The sequence below is a fragment of the Geospiza fortis genome, unplaced genomic scaffold (genome assembly GCF_000277835.1).
Source record: "Geospiza fortis unplaced genomic scaffold, GeoFor_1.0 scaffold23, whole genome shotgun sequence".
In the NCBI taxonomy this organism is placed as follows: Eukaryota; Metazoa; Chordata; class Aves; order Passeriformes; family Thraupidae; genus Geospiza; species Geospiza fortis.
The window spans coordinates 2,120,506-2,140,107 of record NW_005054303.1 but is presented as its reverse complement, the minus strand read 5'-3'; the positions used below and the strand labels follow the sequence as shown (position 1 = coordinate 2,140,107).

At 39.3% G+C, this 19,602-nt stretch overlaps 1 protein-coding gene across 1 annotated transcript in view; it reads left to right on the top strand.

Annotated features, from left to right (window-relative positions):
• Nucleotides 1-19,592, top strand: part of CLMN (calmin) — an 86,055-nt gene extending 66,463 nt beyond the window's left edge. Inside the window, exons 3-13 of the mRNA XM_031066176.1 lie at nucleotides 690-785; nucleotides 2,293-2,376; nucleotides 4,911-5,003; nucleotides 6,262-6,449; nucleotides 8,203-8,396; nucleotides 9,387-9,469; nucleotides 10,652-11,965; nucleotides 13,083-13,261; nucleotides 14,444-14,507; nucleotides 15,525-15,586; nucleotides 17,043-19,592. Coding sequence (XP_030922036.1) covers nucleotides 690-785; nucleotides 2,293-2,376; nucleotides 4,911-5,003; nucleotides 6,262-6,449; nucleotides 8,203-8,396; nucleotides 9,387-9,469; nucleotides 10,652-11,965; nucleotides 13,083-13,261; nucleotides 14,444-14,507; nucleotides 15,525-15,586; nucleotides 17,043-17,196 — 2,511 coding nt within the window. The 3' untranslated portion in view covers nucleotides 17,197-19,592. The remainder of the gene's footprint in view (nucleotides 1-689; nucleotides 786-2,292; nucleotides 2,377-4,910; nucleotides 5,004-6,261; nucleotides 6,450-8,202; nucleotides 8,397-9,386; nucleotides 9,470-10,651; nucleotides 11,966-13,082; nucleotides 13,262-14,443; nucleotides 14,508-15,524; nucleotides 15,587-17,042) is intronic.
• Nucleotides 19,593-19,602: the final 10 nt, after the last annotated feature.

The window sequence follows — 19,602 nt, the reverse complement described above, 5'->3', positions numbered from 1 at the left end:
TTTGCCAGGAGCAGTGCTGAATCGAACAGAAGTGCATTGCCCAACCGAAGATGAAAAGATTGGGCTCTTTAGGGGCACGTGGGTGAGTGGCACCTGAGCAGACTGCAATTGCTGCAGCTGGGACTGCCCCTAAGGGCTGAGCTGACTTGGCTGTGTGCCTTGAAGTGCACACATGTACCAACACCGTAGTGAAGTGAGGAGATGACTCCCTTTGGAGGAGTTTGCTGAGAAAAGAGAGACACAATACAAGAAGTTGCTTTTTAAAGTAGTTATAAAATGCTGAGAGACAGAATGGCACCACCAGAAGCCTTTCACATGAGAAGGGACATTGTGGCTGGCTGCATCATGGGCTTATTTCTGCACAAAGTGGTATTTGCTTCTGCTGGACATGTTCTAGTCTGGGGGATCAGCACCCAAGCCCTGGGTGGTTATTTCTTAGGCAGAGTATTTAGCGTTAGATTCTGTTATAGGAAACCTGGAATCAGTCCTTGTATGATTTCAGTTTTAGCTCTAACATTCATAGGACAGAATTGCCACCAATGTGAAGAACAATCAGCTCTTTCCTACAGCAGGCTGTGATTTACCTCTTGTATCTCTGTTTTGTAAAATTCTCCTTCCATCTCTCTGAAATCATGATGATTTATCAAAAAGCAGTGTTTTAAAAACTACCTGGTTTCTTTTCTTCGCAGTGCAAGCCTCCTTTGAAAGTGAAAGACTTGTTTATTGATATACAAGATGGCAAAATCTTGATGGCGCTCCTGGAAGTCCTGTCAGGACAAAAGCTGGTATGTACAGAGAGGGAGGAGCCTCCATTCCTAGGAGCTTGGTATGTTACAAGCAACAGTGCCTACATAGCCAAGGAATAAGGGTGAATTTGGGCCCATGTCTTGCATAATGTAGTAAGAATTTCAGCAACTTTGTTGTCATTTCCTTATGTTACAGGTGGGTGTCCTGAGCTACAATGTAGATTTCAAGGAAACATGACAATGAGGTGTAAATGGTGTGTGATCAGTGTTAATGTTCCATACCTGAGGGGTTTTTCGGCTTTAATACTTTAATGCTCACACATTCCATTTGGAGATTACCCAAGTTACATTACCAAGAAAACACATATTAGCTGTATCATTTTTTAATCCCTAAATTCTGTTTCTATTTTTTCTAAGATCATTATGACACTCAGTAGCTCTTCTGATGCCTGCTGTAGGTCTGAGTTTCATTCATTGATTAGATGAATTAAATTCATTGATTTAGACCATATGAGTAAGACTAATGAAACCTGAGTTTCATTCTGGTATCCTGACTCAGGTTTCATTAGTCTTACTAATATGATCTAAATCAGCAGGGCAAAGCTTCACTAATCAGAAACTTCTCCTTTCTTTGTAAGAGCTATGTAAAGTTCCACATACCAGAAATGGAACACCCAATGCAAATATAAATGCCCAGTTGATTTTAATGTTTTCTTTCTTCATCAATCTTGTCATCAGAACTCTCCTGTGTGTGGCTACCACACTTGGGTAAGAGGAGCAGCTGTCTCACCACTGCAGATGCACCTGGCGATGCTCTGTAGTGTGCTCACACATTCAGAGTCAAGAATATTTTTTATTATTCTTGAAGGTTGGCAGAGCTGCAGCAGAAGTAGCTGTGTCTCTCTGTGCATTCATACAGATTGCATTGAGGGCCAGGCTTGAAATGAATTGAAGGGGAAGATACATCATGGTAAACCCTAGGGTGTGCTTTGGGAGGTCAGGGAGGAGGTGAGAGAAGGGGGTAAAGTCAGCTGGCTGCATTTCTTGTTAGCTGTTTCTGCACATGTGGGATAAAAACAGTGTGCCAAAGTGGAATTGCAGGGAGACAGGCATGTAAAATCTTTTATTTCTGCCAAAGTGAAGGTTTTTGCCTCCCACCTGCCTGTGCCTGCTATTAAAATTGCTCATGCTTCCTAATTAGGATAATTTCATTTAATTCAAGACAAAAGAAAATCTTTTATGATGAATTTTCAGGCAAACCTGATCCTGTGACTGAACATGGCTGGGGAATGATTACGTAAATAATCAATGTGGCAGGTCCAAGAGAGTGGTAACATCTGGGGAGCAGGAAAGCTGGTTGCTCACCCTGTTTCGCTACAGTTGTGTAGTTGAAGCATTCTACTGCTCACAAAAGATGGCAATAATTTTTCATAGATAGATTTCCTTAGCTTTATTTTGCCTCAGTGCTTGTAGTGTTTTAAGCTTTGTATGATGTGGTGAATGATTCCACCAGTTTTAAAAACAGTGTGGCAATTCTTTTTTTTAGATGCACGAATACAAATCTTCAACCCATCGCATTTTTCGTTTGAACAACATAGCCAAAGCACTTAAGTTCTTGGAGGACAGTAACGTGAGTATTTTCAAAGACTGGTCTTAATATTTTCTCCTGATGTGTGCTGCAAGTTGTAATTGTTGCTAAGCTGATATGCAAGAGGAGTGCTGCGTATATGCAAGAGGAGTGTACTGCTCAAGAGGCTGTGACTTACCTTACCAGCAAGGCTGAAAAGCCACATAAAAATGCACAACAAGAACACCTACAGAGTCTAAAGCAAGGATTATTTGCTCATTTTATATGTTAAAGTTCAACGGGATTAAAGGATCAAGAACCCAATATTAAAAGAAAATAAAAAGAAATGCAAGAAATTTTTATGATCTGGGTCTTAGTGGCATTACTTCAGTTATACTGATGGTAGATTATTTTCTCAGAAATACTTTCACTTATAGAAATCATGTATTTAGCTGGTAAACTGATTGCTGCAGCAGCTGGTCATGAGTCAAAAGCAGGAGAAAGTGAAACTGGGAACATGATATAAATGTATAATTCCAGGAATCAAAGCCTTACATGGATATAATTTCTCTCATAGTGAGTGTTCTACTATCACACAGCATCACTTCCTACAGTTATAAGTGACCAAGTGTGATCAGACCCTGTAGCTGGAAACGATTAATTCCTTTTATTTCTCCTGTGATGGGTTTATTTCAAAGCCCTGTGGAAGTGGCCTGTGTGTTGTTGAGAGTAATGGGGTCAAGAGAAGCCCCAGCCATGTAACAATTCATATACATGGTATACTTAGATCCTCCAGAAAGAGTAAACAGATATTGGGCTATTTCCTATAAAGGATTCAAGTAAGGTTAAACTTCATGGCTGAGGAGGGATCAGTGTGTGCAAAACCCCACCTTGTATGGGATGCTCCAACAGCAGCTGGTGTCATTTTGCTGCTTCCCTGAACTGAGCTTAGCTCCTGCTCCAGCAGCAGTGCTTGTCATGCAGGAGAGCTTCTGCAAACCCCAGTGCAGGAGTGAGCATGATATGAGGTCTCAGCACATCTCTTGTGACTTTGTAGGTGTGGGAGGTTTAACATCCTTTGCCTTTTTCCCCAGGAGAGGATGTGAAAGGTCAAGAAGTTGTCCAGTAACTTCCAGGTGTTCCAGGCTCCCTATGGAAACTCCATCAGTAGGGGCTGATCTGGCCCTAAATGTGTACGTCTACACGTCCTGCTGTAGAACTGCTAAGAAATATTTTACATATTCCCATATTTCTTAACAGTTTCCCAGTTGATGCTTTTTACCCAAATCCAGCTAAGGCCCACTGGCAGATGAGATTGTTTCTCTCTGTTGGTACCAGTGCTTGGCAGAGCTGAAGCATATCTGGTTGCCAGGACCTCACTAGGTCCTCAGTCAGCAAGGCCAGGGAGGAGGAACCTTGAATGCAGGTGGCTTTTTAATTAGTAGTTCTAAAAACAACTTTCTTCTGGATTTCCTGTTCCCTTAAAAGTAAGCAGTCAATATCTTCTAGCTGAGTTTCTCTTCTGGGCTGGGTGACAAACATAAGCAGCAGTAAGAGGATGGAGCTCACACTAAGCAGTGAAATGGTAAATGTGACTTGCTCCCCATTTTGGAGAAACTGTTATTCAAATGTACTAAGTCCTAAAGGTTTCCCCATGCCAAATACCTTGGAGCTAGCAAGAAATCTGATCCTTGAAATATGACAACTAGAGGTGTCTTCTTGCTTAGAGTGAAGATGTTGTGCAAACCACTAGATAAAAAGTTATTTTGCTTTCCTTTTTTCAGCTTAACCAAACTGATTAGTGAAGGGTGGTGATGAAAGTGTTGGCAAAATGCCTTGGCTGCCAAGAGCTTCAGGGTTAGACATTAAACCCCAGTGGGTGGAACCCGACAGTGTCTGTGGAGCTGGGGCAGCAGGGAAGAGCCCTGCTGAGTGATTCACCGTGTCCGGGATTCTCAGGGATAAATGGGCTGCTGGGTGCCATGTGCAGCGCTGACAGCTTCCTTGTCTCCTCCCTCCTCCGTGACCTTTGCCAAAACCAAATCTGTGTTGTCTAAGAGAATAACATCCTGGTGTTATCAGCTGGAAAAAACCTCAGTGTGGGAAAGTCTAGAGTTTGCTTGGATTAGGCAACCCTATCCGTTGCTAACTGATTTAATCAGAACTCTGTGACAAGCTGTGTAAGGTGGGATAAGGAAGGAGAAATGAGATGCATAGAAAAAAATAAGTAAGCAGATCTTACTAGGATTTTAGATTTTTGTATGAGAAATTACTCTCTACTTTTTATGAGTGGGGTCCACTGGAGAGGGCCCCATCTTCCTCCTTTTTTGTATGGAGGAAACGCATTTGTGTCCCAAAAATGCAAAACTTGAGTTCACTTTTGTTCTGCAGACTATGCTGGGGGTTTCAGATAGGAGTTCCAGGAGAAGGGTGATTGTGATCAGGGCAAATTTTCATTAATACAAGATTACAGCATTGCTTTTTTGCTGGCCTGTCAGTGGCAGCAGTGGTAGGGACATATCCAGTAGTCTCAGTGAATTTTTTGCATATACCTTGCTGCTTTGAATTTGGCTCTGAATTTACGATCTCTCCAACAGGTAAAGCTTGTTAGCATTGATGCAGCAGAAATAGCAGATGGAAATTCCTCTCTGGTACTTGGACTAATATGGAATATAATCTTGTTTTTTCAGGTAATAAAATTTGAATACTTTAACCATAAGTAATCAGTCTTCATGGTATCCATCTATTCCAGCTGAATACTGATTTTTAAATTGGTTTTTAATCCTAAAGAACATAATTAATCATGCTAAACCTGAGCTTTTCCCCTCCTAATATACACTAATTTTATACTTGCAGCTGCTTTCATTTTACTTTGTTGGACCTATTTTGATGTAAATTGGAGACAATTTAAGCCCTCATTTAACTTGGACCTGAATTAGAGCTTCAGATTACTACTTTCCCTTCTTTCCTGTGCCTTCTCAGGGTTCTGTTCCAGATTCCCTGGAACTGAACCAATGTCCTGGGTATGGTTCCAGGTCACAGTTTATTTTCAATAACCTTTACTGGATTTGGTCCAATGTGGTGGGAAATTCCATTTAGAATCACTGTTCTCTGGAGACCTACTCAACACAGCAAAAATTCCAAACTGATATACATGGTCATATGAAAGATCTCAAAGGACCTGGAACTGATAACACGTATTTGAGCCTGAAAATTGATTTATCCCCAGGCTGAGATTAAAACTACTCCCTAACCTACCCATGGTTTGGAAATTCCCTTCTAGACAATCCCAAATTCTAATGGACAGAGAGAGATGGAGGGAGGGTTCTGCAACTCTCATGAAACTGTGAGGCCCTTTCATTCTCTTGGTCTGATTTAAAAAATGGCTGTAAGGTTAAAAACATGATCTCAAAGTTGCACTGGGGCTTCTCTCCGTGGCTGAGCTCCTGAGGATGAACAGTGCTGCACAGAACCAGTTTGGCCAGGCAGACTCACAGGCAAGGATGGTGCGACCAGAACCTGCCGCCCTGGCAGCAGAGGGCACCGGGGTGGGGGGACCCAAAAGCAGCAGAGTCTCAAATGTCAGTGCTGGTCAAGGACAGGAGTGCTGCTGCAGGTCACCATTTCTTGATGAAAAATATTTCACTCAAGCAATCCCTGTGAAGAGAACAATTCATTTAAACTAACTTTTCTCTCAAGGACATGTTTCTTTGCTTTTTGTTTAATTTGCACAGTTTGGCCTGAACTGGGAGCTTGCTCTTTCTGTTGCCTGGGCTGCTGCTGGCTGTCATGCTTGTAAAATACAAGCTGAAAGTTTAAATGAACAGGTTTATAATTATCACTTAAAATTCAGCTATGGCACTGATCTCTTTAAAGTTTGCATGAAAACAAGGACACGATGCAGCCAGTGATAAAGCAGAACACTGTGTATTTCACCTTTTATTACAGATTAAGGAGCTTACAGGCAACCTCAACAGGAACTCCTCCTCCTCCAGCCTGTCCTCTGGACCCAGTGGTCCAGAATCAGACACATCCCCCAGCACTCCCAGCGTGGAGAGAAACATGTCCATTACAGTGAAGGATCAGCGGAGAGCCATCAGGGCCCTTCTAATCTGGGTGCAGAGGAAAACCAGAAAGTAAGCTAACAAACCCTGAACAAAACAGTGTCTTGCCACCTACCCCTCTGAAGCTGAGACTCTTTTCTCTGTCCTGCCCCATGGGTGTGTTGCCATGTGCTGTGGCTTCTTCTGCTTTTGAGTTTGGGGAGCACAGGGTCTCTGAGGGGGGTGTTTCACTATGACCATGTGTTCAGAGCAGCCATCTGACCTTGAAGGCCACTGCTGGCTCCACAGTTTAAGTGTTAAATGTTAACTTGCACTAACCTGCTTGATGCTGTTTAAAACAGGATCATTCTCTACTCCCCAAACCCCAGCTTTCATGCAGTCTTTTCTGATCTTTTGACATCTTTTGCTGATTAAAGGTTAGGTATAACCAGGGAGTGAACTGAAAAAATAAATGTACTGAAAGGCTTTATCAGCAGCCTTTTAAAAGAAGCAGTAGCCCAGAGGAAGCTTCTCTGTACACTGCAGAGTGCCTTGAAGGACAGAGCCCCTACCAGAGTCCCTACTTCCTCAGTATTAAAGAGGGGAAGGGGGTGAAACTTAAGTCACTTCTCTTGAACTTGTAACATTTGAGTGGATTTCCACTGCACATCTCTCTCCTCTTTAATAAAAAGTGGTTCTTTCACTGAAGCATTTTGTGTGGTAATGCTTTATCCTGGCAGAGTTACTGACTGGTTAAAAAACTGTAATGTAAGATGTCTCATGCACATACAAATGCTTGGAGTGTATTTTACATGTATTGTTATTTGAAGTAGTGACTGGCAGAGAGTTTTTATTAAAGAGGGCATGTGTCAAAGTTACCTAGAGAGGTTGGTTAGCTGTATATTTGGCATTTTTGTCTCTGGTTTTATATCTTGCCTTTGAACACAATTTTTTTTTTAAATTTACATCTTAGATACTTGGTCCTGTGGACTGCATCATCCCTTGGTTATCTCCAGTGAAGCTAAGGGTGCTTGCTGAGCAGATAAACTTGCCCCCTGTAGTTCACTGCTGCCAGTGCAGATCACAGAGGAAGTACAGTTTTAGTCCAAAATAATGCTGATGTTGTTGTTAACAGGTGGTACAAAGAAAGTGAGGACCTGGGAAGTAAAGGCCACAGACTTTTCAGCCCAGTCAAAGACTGCAAATAGAAAAGATCTAATAAGAGAAAATTGTTCTTGCAACTGCATATTTAAAACATAATAGCATCATTGTAATCCTGTTATCTCATTATCTGTGCAGAATTTTCTATTCTGGGGCTGTATTCCATTGCAAGTTTGATGGCTGTTTTTCCTCCAAGACTTTGGGCATCTAACACTCTTGTGGTTTATGCATATGCTGACACCATTTGCATTTGGCAGATCTTCTGCTATAGAAGGCCAAGTACACAGGAATGTGAATCATTTATGCTTATGTGTTTAAATATTTAAATCTTGGAAGTTTTCCCAAGCTATGGCATTAAAATGCTGGAGAGCAACAGAAACAGGAATCACAGAGACATTTGGTTTTGTGAATGTTAAATGTGGTTGCTGAATTCTTAAGGGCTTTGTTTTCACTAACTACTTCCTACAAGCAGGTTGGTGTCAGCTGTTAGCCACACCAATTCAGTTTGTGAACCCATGTGTTTTCTGAATGTATTTCTAGATGTTGAAATCCAAAAATATCTCAAATATGACAAGTGCTACTCAGCAACCTTACGTTTTAACTTTCAGGAGTCTGAAAATGATGATGCCCTTACTTTGGATTTTGTAACAAACCACCCATGTAAAATGCATATAATTCTGTTTAGGTATGGCGTTGCAGTCCAGGACTTCACGAGTAGTTGGAGGAGTGGCCTTGCTTTCCTAGCTGTCATAAAAGCCATAGATTGTACTTTGGTAGACATGAAGCATGCACTGGAGAAATCAGCACGAGAAAACCTGGAGGATGCTTTCAGCATCGCACAGAATAAACTGGGTGTCCCTCGGCTCCTCGAACCTGAAGGTAAACACATCAGCTTTTTTGGGTAACACTCAGTCTACAATGAATTCATGAATATTGCCTTGTGATACATACCAAAAACCTCACAGTGATTAGGCTGCTGATGGGATCAGTGTGCTGAGCTTTTTGAGAAGAAAAATAAAAACAGTCAGTGGCTTGTAATTGTATGCTTCCAGTCATTTGTAAGCTCCTTGAGGTCAAAGATCTTACTGTGGTTTTAGCTATGTACACTGTGCCTGTGTTTAGCTATGTTTATAGCTGGTCCTGGTTCCAGCTTAGATGCTTTGTGACATCTGCACTCAGAGAGGGCATTAATTGTTGTGGTGAGGGGTGTCTCAGTGCATTAGCGGTGTTCTGTAACACCTAGGCTGCAGACTAAATGTCGCTCCAGGATGAGCGGTACAAGGCTGCCATACCAGGTAAACGGAGAGATACCCATTCAAATGTATCTGCATCTCCCAGTTTTCTCTTTGCAGTGCATATATACACACAAGTATTTATACCTGTAAACTTAAGTGTGCATGTGTATATAAAATATGTATAAATGGATTTCTTGTCGTTCTTTTTACTGAACTCTATGAGACCGGCGCTAGGCCTTCGTGTCATGATTGAAAGCACAATTGCACTTTCATCACCTGTTAGAAGACTGGGCCATCCTGCTAAAAATAAACCTCTGTATTGTCACTCAACAGCAGCCAACTGTCTAGTGACAACGGCATGAATGGCAGTATAAAAGTGAATGAAAAGGGAACCCTGATCGGGGTTCAGCATGTGTTTGGAAATAGGAAAAAGTGAGTGTGAATGGGATGTTGAGAACTCTGTCAAGTGCCATCAGCAGTGAAGAGCATCTCTCTTATCTGTCAGAAAAAAAGAGAAGTGTTTGTAGCTGTTATTTCTGTGCCCATAATGGCAGGATAAATGTCTGACAATCTGTTCTCTGCAAGAGCATTTCAGAGCTGTGTGTGCTCAAGCCCCTTGCATCTGTCTCCACAGATATCATGGTGGAGTCCCCCGATGAACAGTCAATTGTGACATATGTGGCACAATTCCTGGAGCACTTCCCAGAGCTGGAAGGGGTATGTGTTTACTGCTATGTCATGTCATTTCTTTAATTTGCCTTGGTGTACGTAATAAAGTCAGATTTATTTTCTAGGTTTCTTTTTAGCTATTTAAAATAAACAACAAACCTGGATTTGATTTTTTTCACATTTTTGTTAAATCCAGTGAAATGGGCTTTCACTGGTGATTACTAAAATGCTTTAGGTAGAATTGTGCTTTTATACATTTACATCCAATTTTAACTCTCAGAGGTTAGAATTGGTTTCATAGGAATCTACTACTTTGCTATACTGGTTTTAAATAAGACTGAAATTTATTCCTTTATCTATAATGATTCATTGGACTTTGCATTTAATTTTTACTTCTATCTTCTCAAGTTTGAGGGCCATGATCAGTCTGAATTTAGCAGGTATGAGACACAAGACCCCAAAAGCTGAATCTTGTCAATACAACAGTAAAAAGCACTCATTATAAGCATGACACAAACTGCAGTTTAAATGACCAGGACTTCGATGCAAAAATAAAAAATTGAGGATTAACTAAGGGTTGACAGTGTCAAAAACTGGCAAAGGCCTTTTGAAAAAACAGGCATTTTCTCTAATTTCTTGACTGAATGTTACAGTTAGCATATATTTTGTAGTTGATAAAATTGGTGGGCATTACTAAAGTAATTGGAATTAAAATTATTATAGTAATCTAATAATTATTATTAGATTAGATGAGCAATAAGATTGGTTGACATTAAAGCTTGTTGACATTTTTATGAACAAAGTTAAAAACTATCTTTCTTTTAATAGAGTCTGTTGGAAGGAAATAATCTGGTATATCAATGTATTTCACAGTGGATTTATTGGAGTTGTTAGATTTATGTTATTCCCAGGGTTTGGGATTGTGTCAAAAAGCCAAGTCAATTGTCTCCACAGGTACAGCAGGGAGAGATAAATACATTAACAATTGAGGAGTAGGCTTGTCTGCATTCTGATCTTCCTGTACAACTGCCTTCTTGACATTGAGCTCTGTTCAAGGCACTTGACTTGCCAATTTAGTTTTTGTACTTTCAAAATAAGTGAGTTATTAATTGGCAATTCAGAAGGTAATGGACTGAAAGACTAGGTATTTTTTCTTTCCATTGTGTTTGGGAAATGTAAAATGGTATCTGAGCTAGGATTTGTCTTCTAATGGTGTATCATCACTTACAGGAAGACTTTACAGATCCTGACAGGGAGCTTCCAATTGAGTCCACATATGTCCACATCAAAGACACACCATCAGAGAAGGAAGGCAAAATCTTGATTTTAAGTGAAAATGAAGAAAACATGTATACTGTTAATCATGAGAGGAGTCATCCAGCTCCTCCAAAGGTCCATATTCATGATATCCCTGAGAGAATCCCATCAGAAACCACTTCTGAAAATTGTAATGGGAAACTGAGTCAAGTGTTAGGCGATTTACAGGAAACATCCGAAGAGGAGCCTCAAAGGCCTACCTCACTGAAAATTACAGGACCTGTCAGTTTTGAATCCAAGTCCTCTTGGGAGGTTCTAAATGATAAATTCATGTCAGGTGAAGAGAGCATCTCTGATGATCAACTGAAACAAAATGATGACCTTTCTCCAGCTGTTCTGACAGATCAGAAAAATTCTGTTGACTCTTTTGAAGAATACTCTGAAGAATTAACTAAGGAAACCCCTACTGAATATGACAATGAAACCAAGAGCCTTTCAGCCAATACTTCTTCTTTGAGTCCATTATCCTGGACTTCAGGTATACTTACAGATGATTCTATTAATAAAGTCGAAGACAGCAAACCCCAGTCTTCAATTATTTTACCAGAAGATACATCAAAACAAGAAGATACGCAGAAGTACATTCTCCACCTTCTAAATGAGGAAATACAGACACTTTCACAAGATGAACATACAAAGGAATCACCTGGCCTTGAGACAATAGAAACAAATACTTGTTCACTGAATGATTCTAATCTCAAAAGCCAAGAACTATCTACACAGCAGGAAACATCTGATGACTCTCTCTCAGATATACCTAAAACTCCAGAGGACCTGGACAGCTGTGATGAAGTTGAATCTGCAACTGAAGTGGTACCCAGTTCTTCAAAAGTATCTGTGATACCCCATGATCTCTTTTATTATCCACATTATAATGTTCCCATATCAGCAGTTCTGAATGCTTACCTTGAGCCTTGTATCGAAGGTTATGATGCAGGAAATGAAAAAGCTTCTTCTGAAACAGTAACAGATGTTTTACATGACAAGAACTTACCAGAACAGGACCACAAGGAAGATGATCCAGAGCTAGACTTGGAGAATAAGCTACGTACCCCTCCATCAGAAACAGATACTGAGAACAGCGAGGAGGAAACTACAAAAACAAGCAGTCACGTGAATTCTTCAGATGAAAAAGAAGTGCCATTACTAGTAGACGAGTTAGAAATAGAAGAAGATGCCAATAAGGCCACCAACCATGAAGATTCCACTATTCCACAACATCCTGAGGTATTTTACTTTATTACCAGCATTTCTTTGTGTATACATGTGGACTTAGCATCAGATCCCAGTGGTTTTCATTTGCTTCATTTTGCAATGTTTGGGAGAAATACTTAAAATGAACCTGGTTTCCTGTTCCATTATACTGTTTGCCACAGCCCCCTACTGGAATGAATGGAATTGCAGATCCCTGAGAAGTTCTGACTGTAAAGGAGAAAATAAGTCCTAATACTAATGGCACTGCAAAAATGAGAATTTATATTATGTTTTAAAATAATTTGAGATTTCTGTAATCCCTATGCATAAAAGATTACCTTAAAGTACAGCAAAAATGTACAGCCTTTTTATTATGTTTTAAAAGAGAGGTTTCTGTATAATCCTTAGGTATAACAGATTACCACACAGGGTATTTCTAATAACCTGTAATGAGATTAACAGAAATTAGTATTGCTTCTAAAGAAAGGATACAGGCAATATAATTTTGTCTCAATCCAAGTAAGTTTGCCTACAAAAACTTAGAAAAACAATTTGAGTAGGATATGTTACATGGATGAAATGAAGGCTTCTCTGCACTGGAGGAGGAGAAAGAAATGGGTACTTTGGGGGTATTTGGTTTAGGCAGTTTGCTCCTGCATCTCTTGCAGACACCAGTTTGAAGTGCCTTACATGTTTTCCAGCAGTAATTTTTGACAGCATTTTTCAGGAATGAATGTCCATTTAATGCTGTTCTAGATATTGCTTAGACACGTTGCTTGAACATGTTTTGATCCTGACTCTGACTATAGAAATGAAGTCAGTTTGCTGTTAACTTGAAGGACTAATTGGGGGGAGATTTTAAAAAGTCCAGTGAATTGCTTCAAAGAGCCATGTCATGTCCTGACTTCTTAATAGAAAGATCTGATTTTCCAACTGTATGTATGTATGTATGTATGTATGTTGAACTGATGATTCCATGTATCACTAAAGATTTTCAAGAAATTAATTTCTTTTTTTATTTTCTTCAGTGAGACTTTCAGTCTCATGCTATCTGCAATTGAGTGTCTGAGTAGGCTGCACCACTAAGATATTTGGAAGGGTGGGGAATCAGTCATGTTATCTAAAGCAAAACATTTCCTGATTTCAACAGGCCATAGTAGAAAATCTAGAGGATTTACCAATAGCCATAAAGACACCAGAAGAAAATAGTAATACAGAGGAGGAAGAGAAAAATATGATTGAAGAAGATTTGCAGATCTCAGAAGTTGCCACTACTACTCTATCACAAGATGACCTGGAAGAAAATGCTGAATTCCAGGAATTTACCAGGTATTCCACAATAACTTTTTCTTAAACATACCTAAGTGGTCTTTTGCAATTGCCCTGTCCATTGGATGTTTGTTGTAGTCTTGTTTTAGGAAGAAGTATTGGGATTCATTGGCTTCTTCCTGTGTTTCTCTTAAATATGTCAAGTGATTCAGTGGGACTTGATTTGACTGTGCTACAAACTTTGCCACACAAAACCCAAGTGGAAGCCCAGTGCATTTTGAACATGGAAGTGTTATAATTGCTTTCCTAACAGAGAATTTTGTAATGTAGATTAAATAGTCCATGTGCATTGTGACACTATGTGGAACATTACACTGATTGATTTCAGTAGATACTTTTTGGATGTTTTTTCTGGTTATGAACAAGTAAATGAGGTGTTGGAGAGAAAATAAGATGAAGAACTCATGGGTCAAGGTAAAGGCCATGTGTGAAAGCAAATGAGAAGACTAAAAAGAATTTTATTTATTCTCTATTTCCCATCAGCCTGGCAGTGTCCAGCCACTCCCAGCAGTGGCTGCTTCAGAAGACAGATATAAGAACAAGTGTGTGTGTGGGTCTCACTGCCCCTTGGTCAGTTTGGGTCAGCTCTCCTGGCTGGGTCCCCTCCAAGCCTCTTGCCCAGCCCCAGACCACTCCTGTAGGGAAATTTAACTCCATCCCAGGCAGACCCAGTACAGTGAGTGTCTACTCAGCTAATTTTGCTCCATTTACTTCTGGTTTTTCTTACATTCTAATTTATTCTTAGGTAATCTATTTTAGTGGGACATGAACTGTAATTTGTTGATGCTTAACACTGGAGCACTCTAATGAATTTGAGAGTTTGCTTAGAAAAACCCATTGTCCCCTTCAAGCTTACTGTTCCCTGTCAGTCCAACTTTTTATATCAATGGCCATAAAACTCAGGTATACTCTCAGTTAAATGTCAGTGATGTCAAGGGTGCAAAAATGCTCTCCAAAAATTTTTTTTAGAATAGATTCCTTTTTGAGAATATGATTTTTTTATTGTGCGTCAGATTTTCCCAAAGCCATTTTTATCATGTTACTGATAAATTCCAGTCCATATTCTAATACACGCAGCAATGCATATTTGTGGTTTTGTGTAGCTTAAACCTGTCACGTCCATTTGCAGTGTCTCTTTTAAACTTAACTTTATGAATTTAAAAACTTTGCTTTTACATACAGAAGCAGTGACAGTGATGTCAACATTCATCTCCGAAAAAGGTTTTCTCGTAATGCTTCTGAGGAGGTAAGTGTGGACATTTATTTATTGCTGTTTCTCTGGTTCTCTCAAACTCCAGAAGTTCACATACTGTAAAAAGGCCTCTAACAGTATGTAGGTCTTGTGACTTCTAATAATTTTAGTGCTAAAACCAGGCATAGTTGCAAAGTTTTACTCAACTTTCCTAAAAATATACTAAACTTTACTGAACCTTAAGCAAATTCACAAAGGAGTACCTAATACTACAGTTAAATCTATTTGTAACTTTAAATCTTACTTGTATAGCTGCAACATTTTGCTTATTTGAAGCTACTTTTGTCTGCTGCTCCAGTTTCTTTTAGTTTTTGCATTCTCTGTATAATGTTGATGCCCTGGTCTCAACACTGCAAAAATGCTGGGTGTCTCCTGAAGAGCACTGTTTCTGCAAAACTGGGCTCTGTCCCTTTTCCTCACAGTAGCAGTGTATTATATTATCAGTAGCAGCAGCTAACCCTAAAAGAATTCTAGTTGAAAAGTGAAACTGCGTCCCTAATGACAGATGTGATTCACACTGGATTCTTGAGAGCACACAGTACAGCTGAGGTCTGGATTTTTATTTTTAAAGCTAAAAGGAAGGGACAGCATCAGCAATCTGGGCATGCTGAGCAAGGACAGGAATATGGCCTTTTTTCAACACAAAAATAAAATTCTGACCATCTTGGAGTTTTAAAAAAAATGCTGCCACCAGTGTTCAGTGAAAGGGAGGTTTCACACAGATGCTTTAGTTTTGCAATACTGTCAGAGCTCCTAGAAGTACATATGAACAAGGGGAATTTTATACAGCTATGAAAGCAATTGCAAGTAAAAAAATCTTATTTCACAACCTTTTTCCTTTTCTGTGTGTGCACCAGACTGTAATGCTGGATGTGCTGACGGAAAATATGTTTATAATCACACTTTCATTTTATTTGAGCAAACATCAGATACAATTTGCATAAAATACACAATTACCACCTTTGTGAGATGCTGAGTTTTGTTATCTAATCTGTTTGTGGTTTGTTTAAGGAAACCTATGATGTAAACGAGCAGATGATGACAGATATGGGTGAAAATCCATTAATCGTTGGGTGAGTGTTTCTTATTCAGACTGACTTTGCAAGGAAGCCATAACTCCTAGGTACTACTAGCAGTGATACAAAGGAAGCTGGAAATTAATTATAATGGTAGCAACTGTCTTCTGCAATGGCTCAGAGTCCACATTTCCCAGAGGCGTAAGATATACAATTTCCTTATTGCTCAATCTGTCCCTTGACTAAAATGCTTTTGATTGACTTGAAAGATTCAGCTGTCTCAGCAAGATTCTGAGCATTTTCCCCACATGGTGGATATCTCAGGCTGAGAGAAGAGTGGGACAATTACAAATGTTAGGCCCTCTGGCAGTGATGACTCTTTCCAGGTTTGGAAGACTGTCAAAACAATATTTAGTGAGATCAGTGCCAGGGAAAGTCAATTACTTCAATGAAGGACTGAGCATCTATGTATCTATGCATCTTGGAGCATCTATGAGTTTTGTATGTGTGTTTAGTTTAGACTTAAGGTGACTGGTCATGAACACATGCATCCCTTTGGTATTAGGGTCTAAATATCTTTAAGAAACAAGGCTCACTTTAGGTTTTGCCTCTTAGCTGATACTGAATAGTACATCTCACAACTTCTAGGTAAAATGGCTGTTATATTTAGATGCAGAAAACACACAAAATATTATCAGGATCCATTGGCCTCTCTGTTAAAAAAAATTACACAAATAGCTGTTACAGTTGTATCAGTTGTACAGTTTGCTGATATTTTGTGTAATAGTCAGGTATATATCCAGTAGGAGGCCCCAAGCAGAAAAACACCATTTTTTTCCAAAAGTAGATTAAAAACAGTTTACTGGAGTGTTTTTCTTGCAGTACTAGAAAATTATAAAATGATTGTGCCTTTTTAAAGAAGACCTTTCCTTGTCTTTGTGAGAGCTCAGCAGTGCTGGCAGAATCCATCAGCCTTTGCCCTTATGAAGCACAGCTGGAAATTTTTTGAAGTTGAAATTTTGGAGTTGTCCTGCAAACCCCCAACTGTTAGCTGGTTTCTTGGTTGGAAGCCTTGGGCTTTTTCTGTTTAATATTCTAGTGACTAGCATGAGGATGATTTGGGGAAAGTATATCAAGTCAGATCCAGTATATAAGCAAAACTGTGGAAGTGTGAGATGTGTTGCCCAATGCTATGTTTGCTGTTCTGAAAATAAAAGGGCATCTTTTTGACTTACATCCGAGGGCTGTGCTGTAATGGCACTTACTTCAACTACCTGAGAATTTGTCTGAGTTTTCAGAAGATTGATTCTTACATTGTTGACTCTGCAAGGAACACACTGCTAAAGCACAGTATGCCCCTCCTAGTCTAGCTGGGGCCCTCCAACTGACTAGACTGAAAAGGTTCATTAAACTTCTGTCTTTTAGACCACCCCCTGATCTTCACAGTAATTATTAACACTGAAGGTTTCTTCTTCCTTTCTTTGCCTCTTACTGAATTCTCTCCTATTTTCAGGAAGAAAAAGGACTTGGAAGCAAGCGAGACTCCAGCACCAACTCATGAGATAACAATTTTTGAGCAGCCAGAGCTATTCTACTTTGTAATTTTCTTTTGGGTGCTGGTCTACTGCCTTTTACTCCTTCCACAGCTGCTTAGCAACAAAGTTTGATCTGTGTGAGGTGTGGAAAATAAAGGGATGGTGGCTGGATTGCTTTGTGTATCTGCATATGAATATGTTCCTTCAGGTGAAGCACAAACAGAAATCCAGAACCTGGTATTTGTGTTTATTATCAGGTTGTCCTCAATTCTGCTACTGTTGTGCTATGACAGTGTCAAAGCACGTTTTATATTATGGTAATTGTGTAAATATATATAAAAATGATCTGATTTAGTAGATGCGATTTTGTACATTTGTGCCTTGCTTTATAAGATGCTAAATAAAACCAGATAATTATCCGTAGAAGTATGAACAATTCCGAGCTCTAGTCTTCAAAAATTATTCTTCTGGCTTCACTTTCTTATGTAGGGCCTGATAGCTATGGAAGAGGGATGGTGTTGACTTACCTCGGGGTCTGACCACCTGCAAGGGCAAGGCTAGAAATGATTCTTTACATTTTCCATTTCAAAGAGTTGGAGGCAGAGCAGAGCTACAGGTAGTGAAACACACATCAGGAACTGATTACAGTTCCAGCAGCAAATCCAGTGGAGCAACAAAATCAGGTTGAGGGTTTATTGGGGTAGGGAAGTTAGATTTTTTAGGATTTAAAGTAATTTTTATCCTGCACCATTTGGTATGTTTGATTTGTAGGAAGAAGTTGGGTATGAAGAAGTGTGAAGAACATGCATGCTAGCTGCTTCTTAGTAGACTTTATATGGGAAATCTCAGGCCAGAAACTAAAGTTTTTTAAAAGTACCTCAGTGCTTCTGAGTCTGCTTCAATTTCTTTGCTGCTTTTATTAACAAATTGCATAAAGATTTCTCTCTTTTGCATATACAAAAATTATAGATAACCAGCTTTGCTGAGGCTACTGTTAAGGCACTAGGGTGTGGTAAAAGAATTAGAAATACCTTTTAAGTGTCCATTTCAATTGAGAAAGAAATGATAGATGTAAAACTAAATACAGAAAAATGTTGACAACAAGTATTGACTTCCTAGTGTGACTGAAGAGATTCCTGTGGCTTATCCATGGGCACTGTTGAGCTACTTCTGCCTCTTGCAATTTTTGTCCACATCAATGATCACTTTAGGATATTTCATATAGGATTTTTGGCAGAGAAGGTGTAATCCATGCTTTGTAGGACAAAAGAGAAGTCTTCAATTTCATAGCAGTAACTTTTCTCCATGTGACTTTTAGTGAAGTCACTACTTCTCATTGGCACATTTTATTTTCATGGTGTACTTTATGAGACTACATCACATTGCTGCTTCCATCTGAAAATTCAGAAGGTTGACTGCAATGTGCTTCCTAAAATGAAGGGTTTTAAAATTTTACTCTGAGTGAAAATTAAATAATGGCTGTAAGTTTTACATATTTTGTGGTAGCATAAGGTGTATCCCTGCCCTGGCTAAGTTTTCAGATGAACTAATTGCACCTGGGATCAAGATACATCAAAATATACAGCAATTTATTTGCAGGTATTTAAAACCTGTCTGTAATCATGTTATCTGCTGGGGCAATCCTAACCATTCGTCACACTTCATTCTTCTTCATAAGCTTTTTGTCCTCCTGAGATTTTTCTCCTGAGCTGCAGTTAGAATTCAATAGAAGTAAGGAATGACAGGAGATCTTAAACATTGAAGATAAAATTCTGAACACCTTTCAAATCTTTCCTATACTGTCCTGCCACTGTTGACTAGAGCTGGATTCACCCCATGAACCTAGAAATAAGATCCATTGTTCTTGAGGAAGAGATGCAAATGTCCCAAATTAATTTGGTTTAAATCAGCTTAAGTAAAAGAAAAAAAAATTCTTTCATCTTGTTCACAAAAGCAGTCAAGATTTTGAGTCAGCTGATTTTGTGATCAATGAACCTGTTTATGCTTGTTGTAGAAGACAGTGATACCTTCTTCCAAAAGAAAACCTATATAAGAACTTTTGAAGGTGCTTTCTGGAAGTAGACTAAAATAGAAAGTTGAAGGGTTAGTGCTTTCTCCTCTGAAAGAATAAAACTTAGTACAAGAAACATTTTATGCTTATCCTGAAAACCAGGGAATACCAGGCTGGGGTATAGCATCTATTTAATAGCTGCAAACAGCAGTGTACTACACTACTTTGGAGCAAAACAGGGACAGTGTTTCATTATGTTCCACTCTTCATAGGTTTCTTTGGTTTATGATAACTTTTTCTGACCCTTTGTATTTTTACTCTGGTTCTTCCATATTTATTAATCTTCAGCAGAGGCTATTTGGACTTGGATTGCAGTCTCTTTATAGGGCTTTACAGCTATCAAAGTTCAATCAAGTATGCTCCCCTCTTCTTTCCTTCCTCCTAAGAAAATGAATCATGATGAGGAGCTCTTTGGATGTCTTAGCTAAGCAACTGACATCCATGAAGAATGGAAAGGTGAGCAGGAA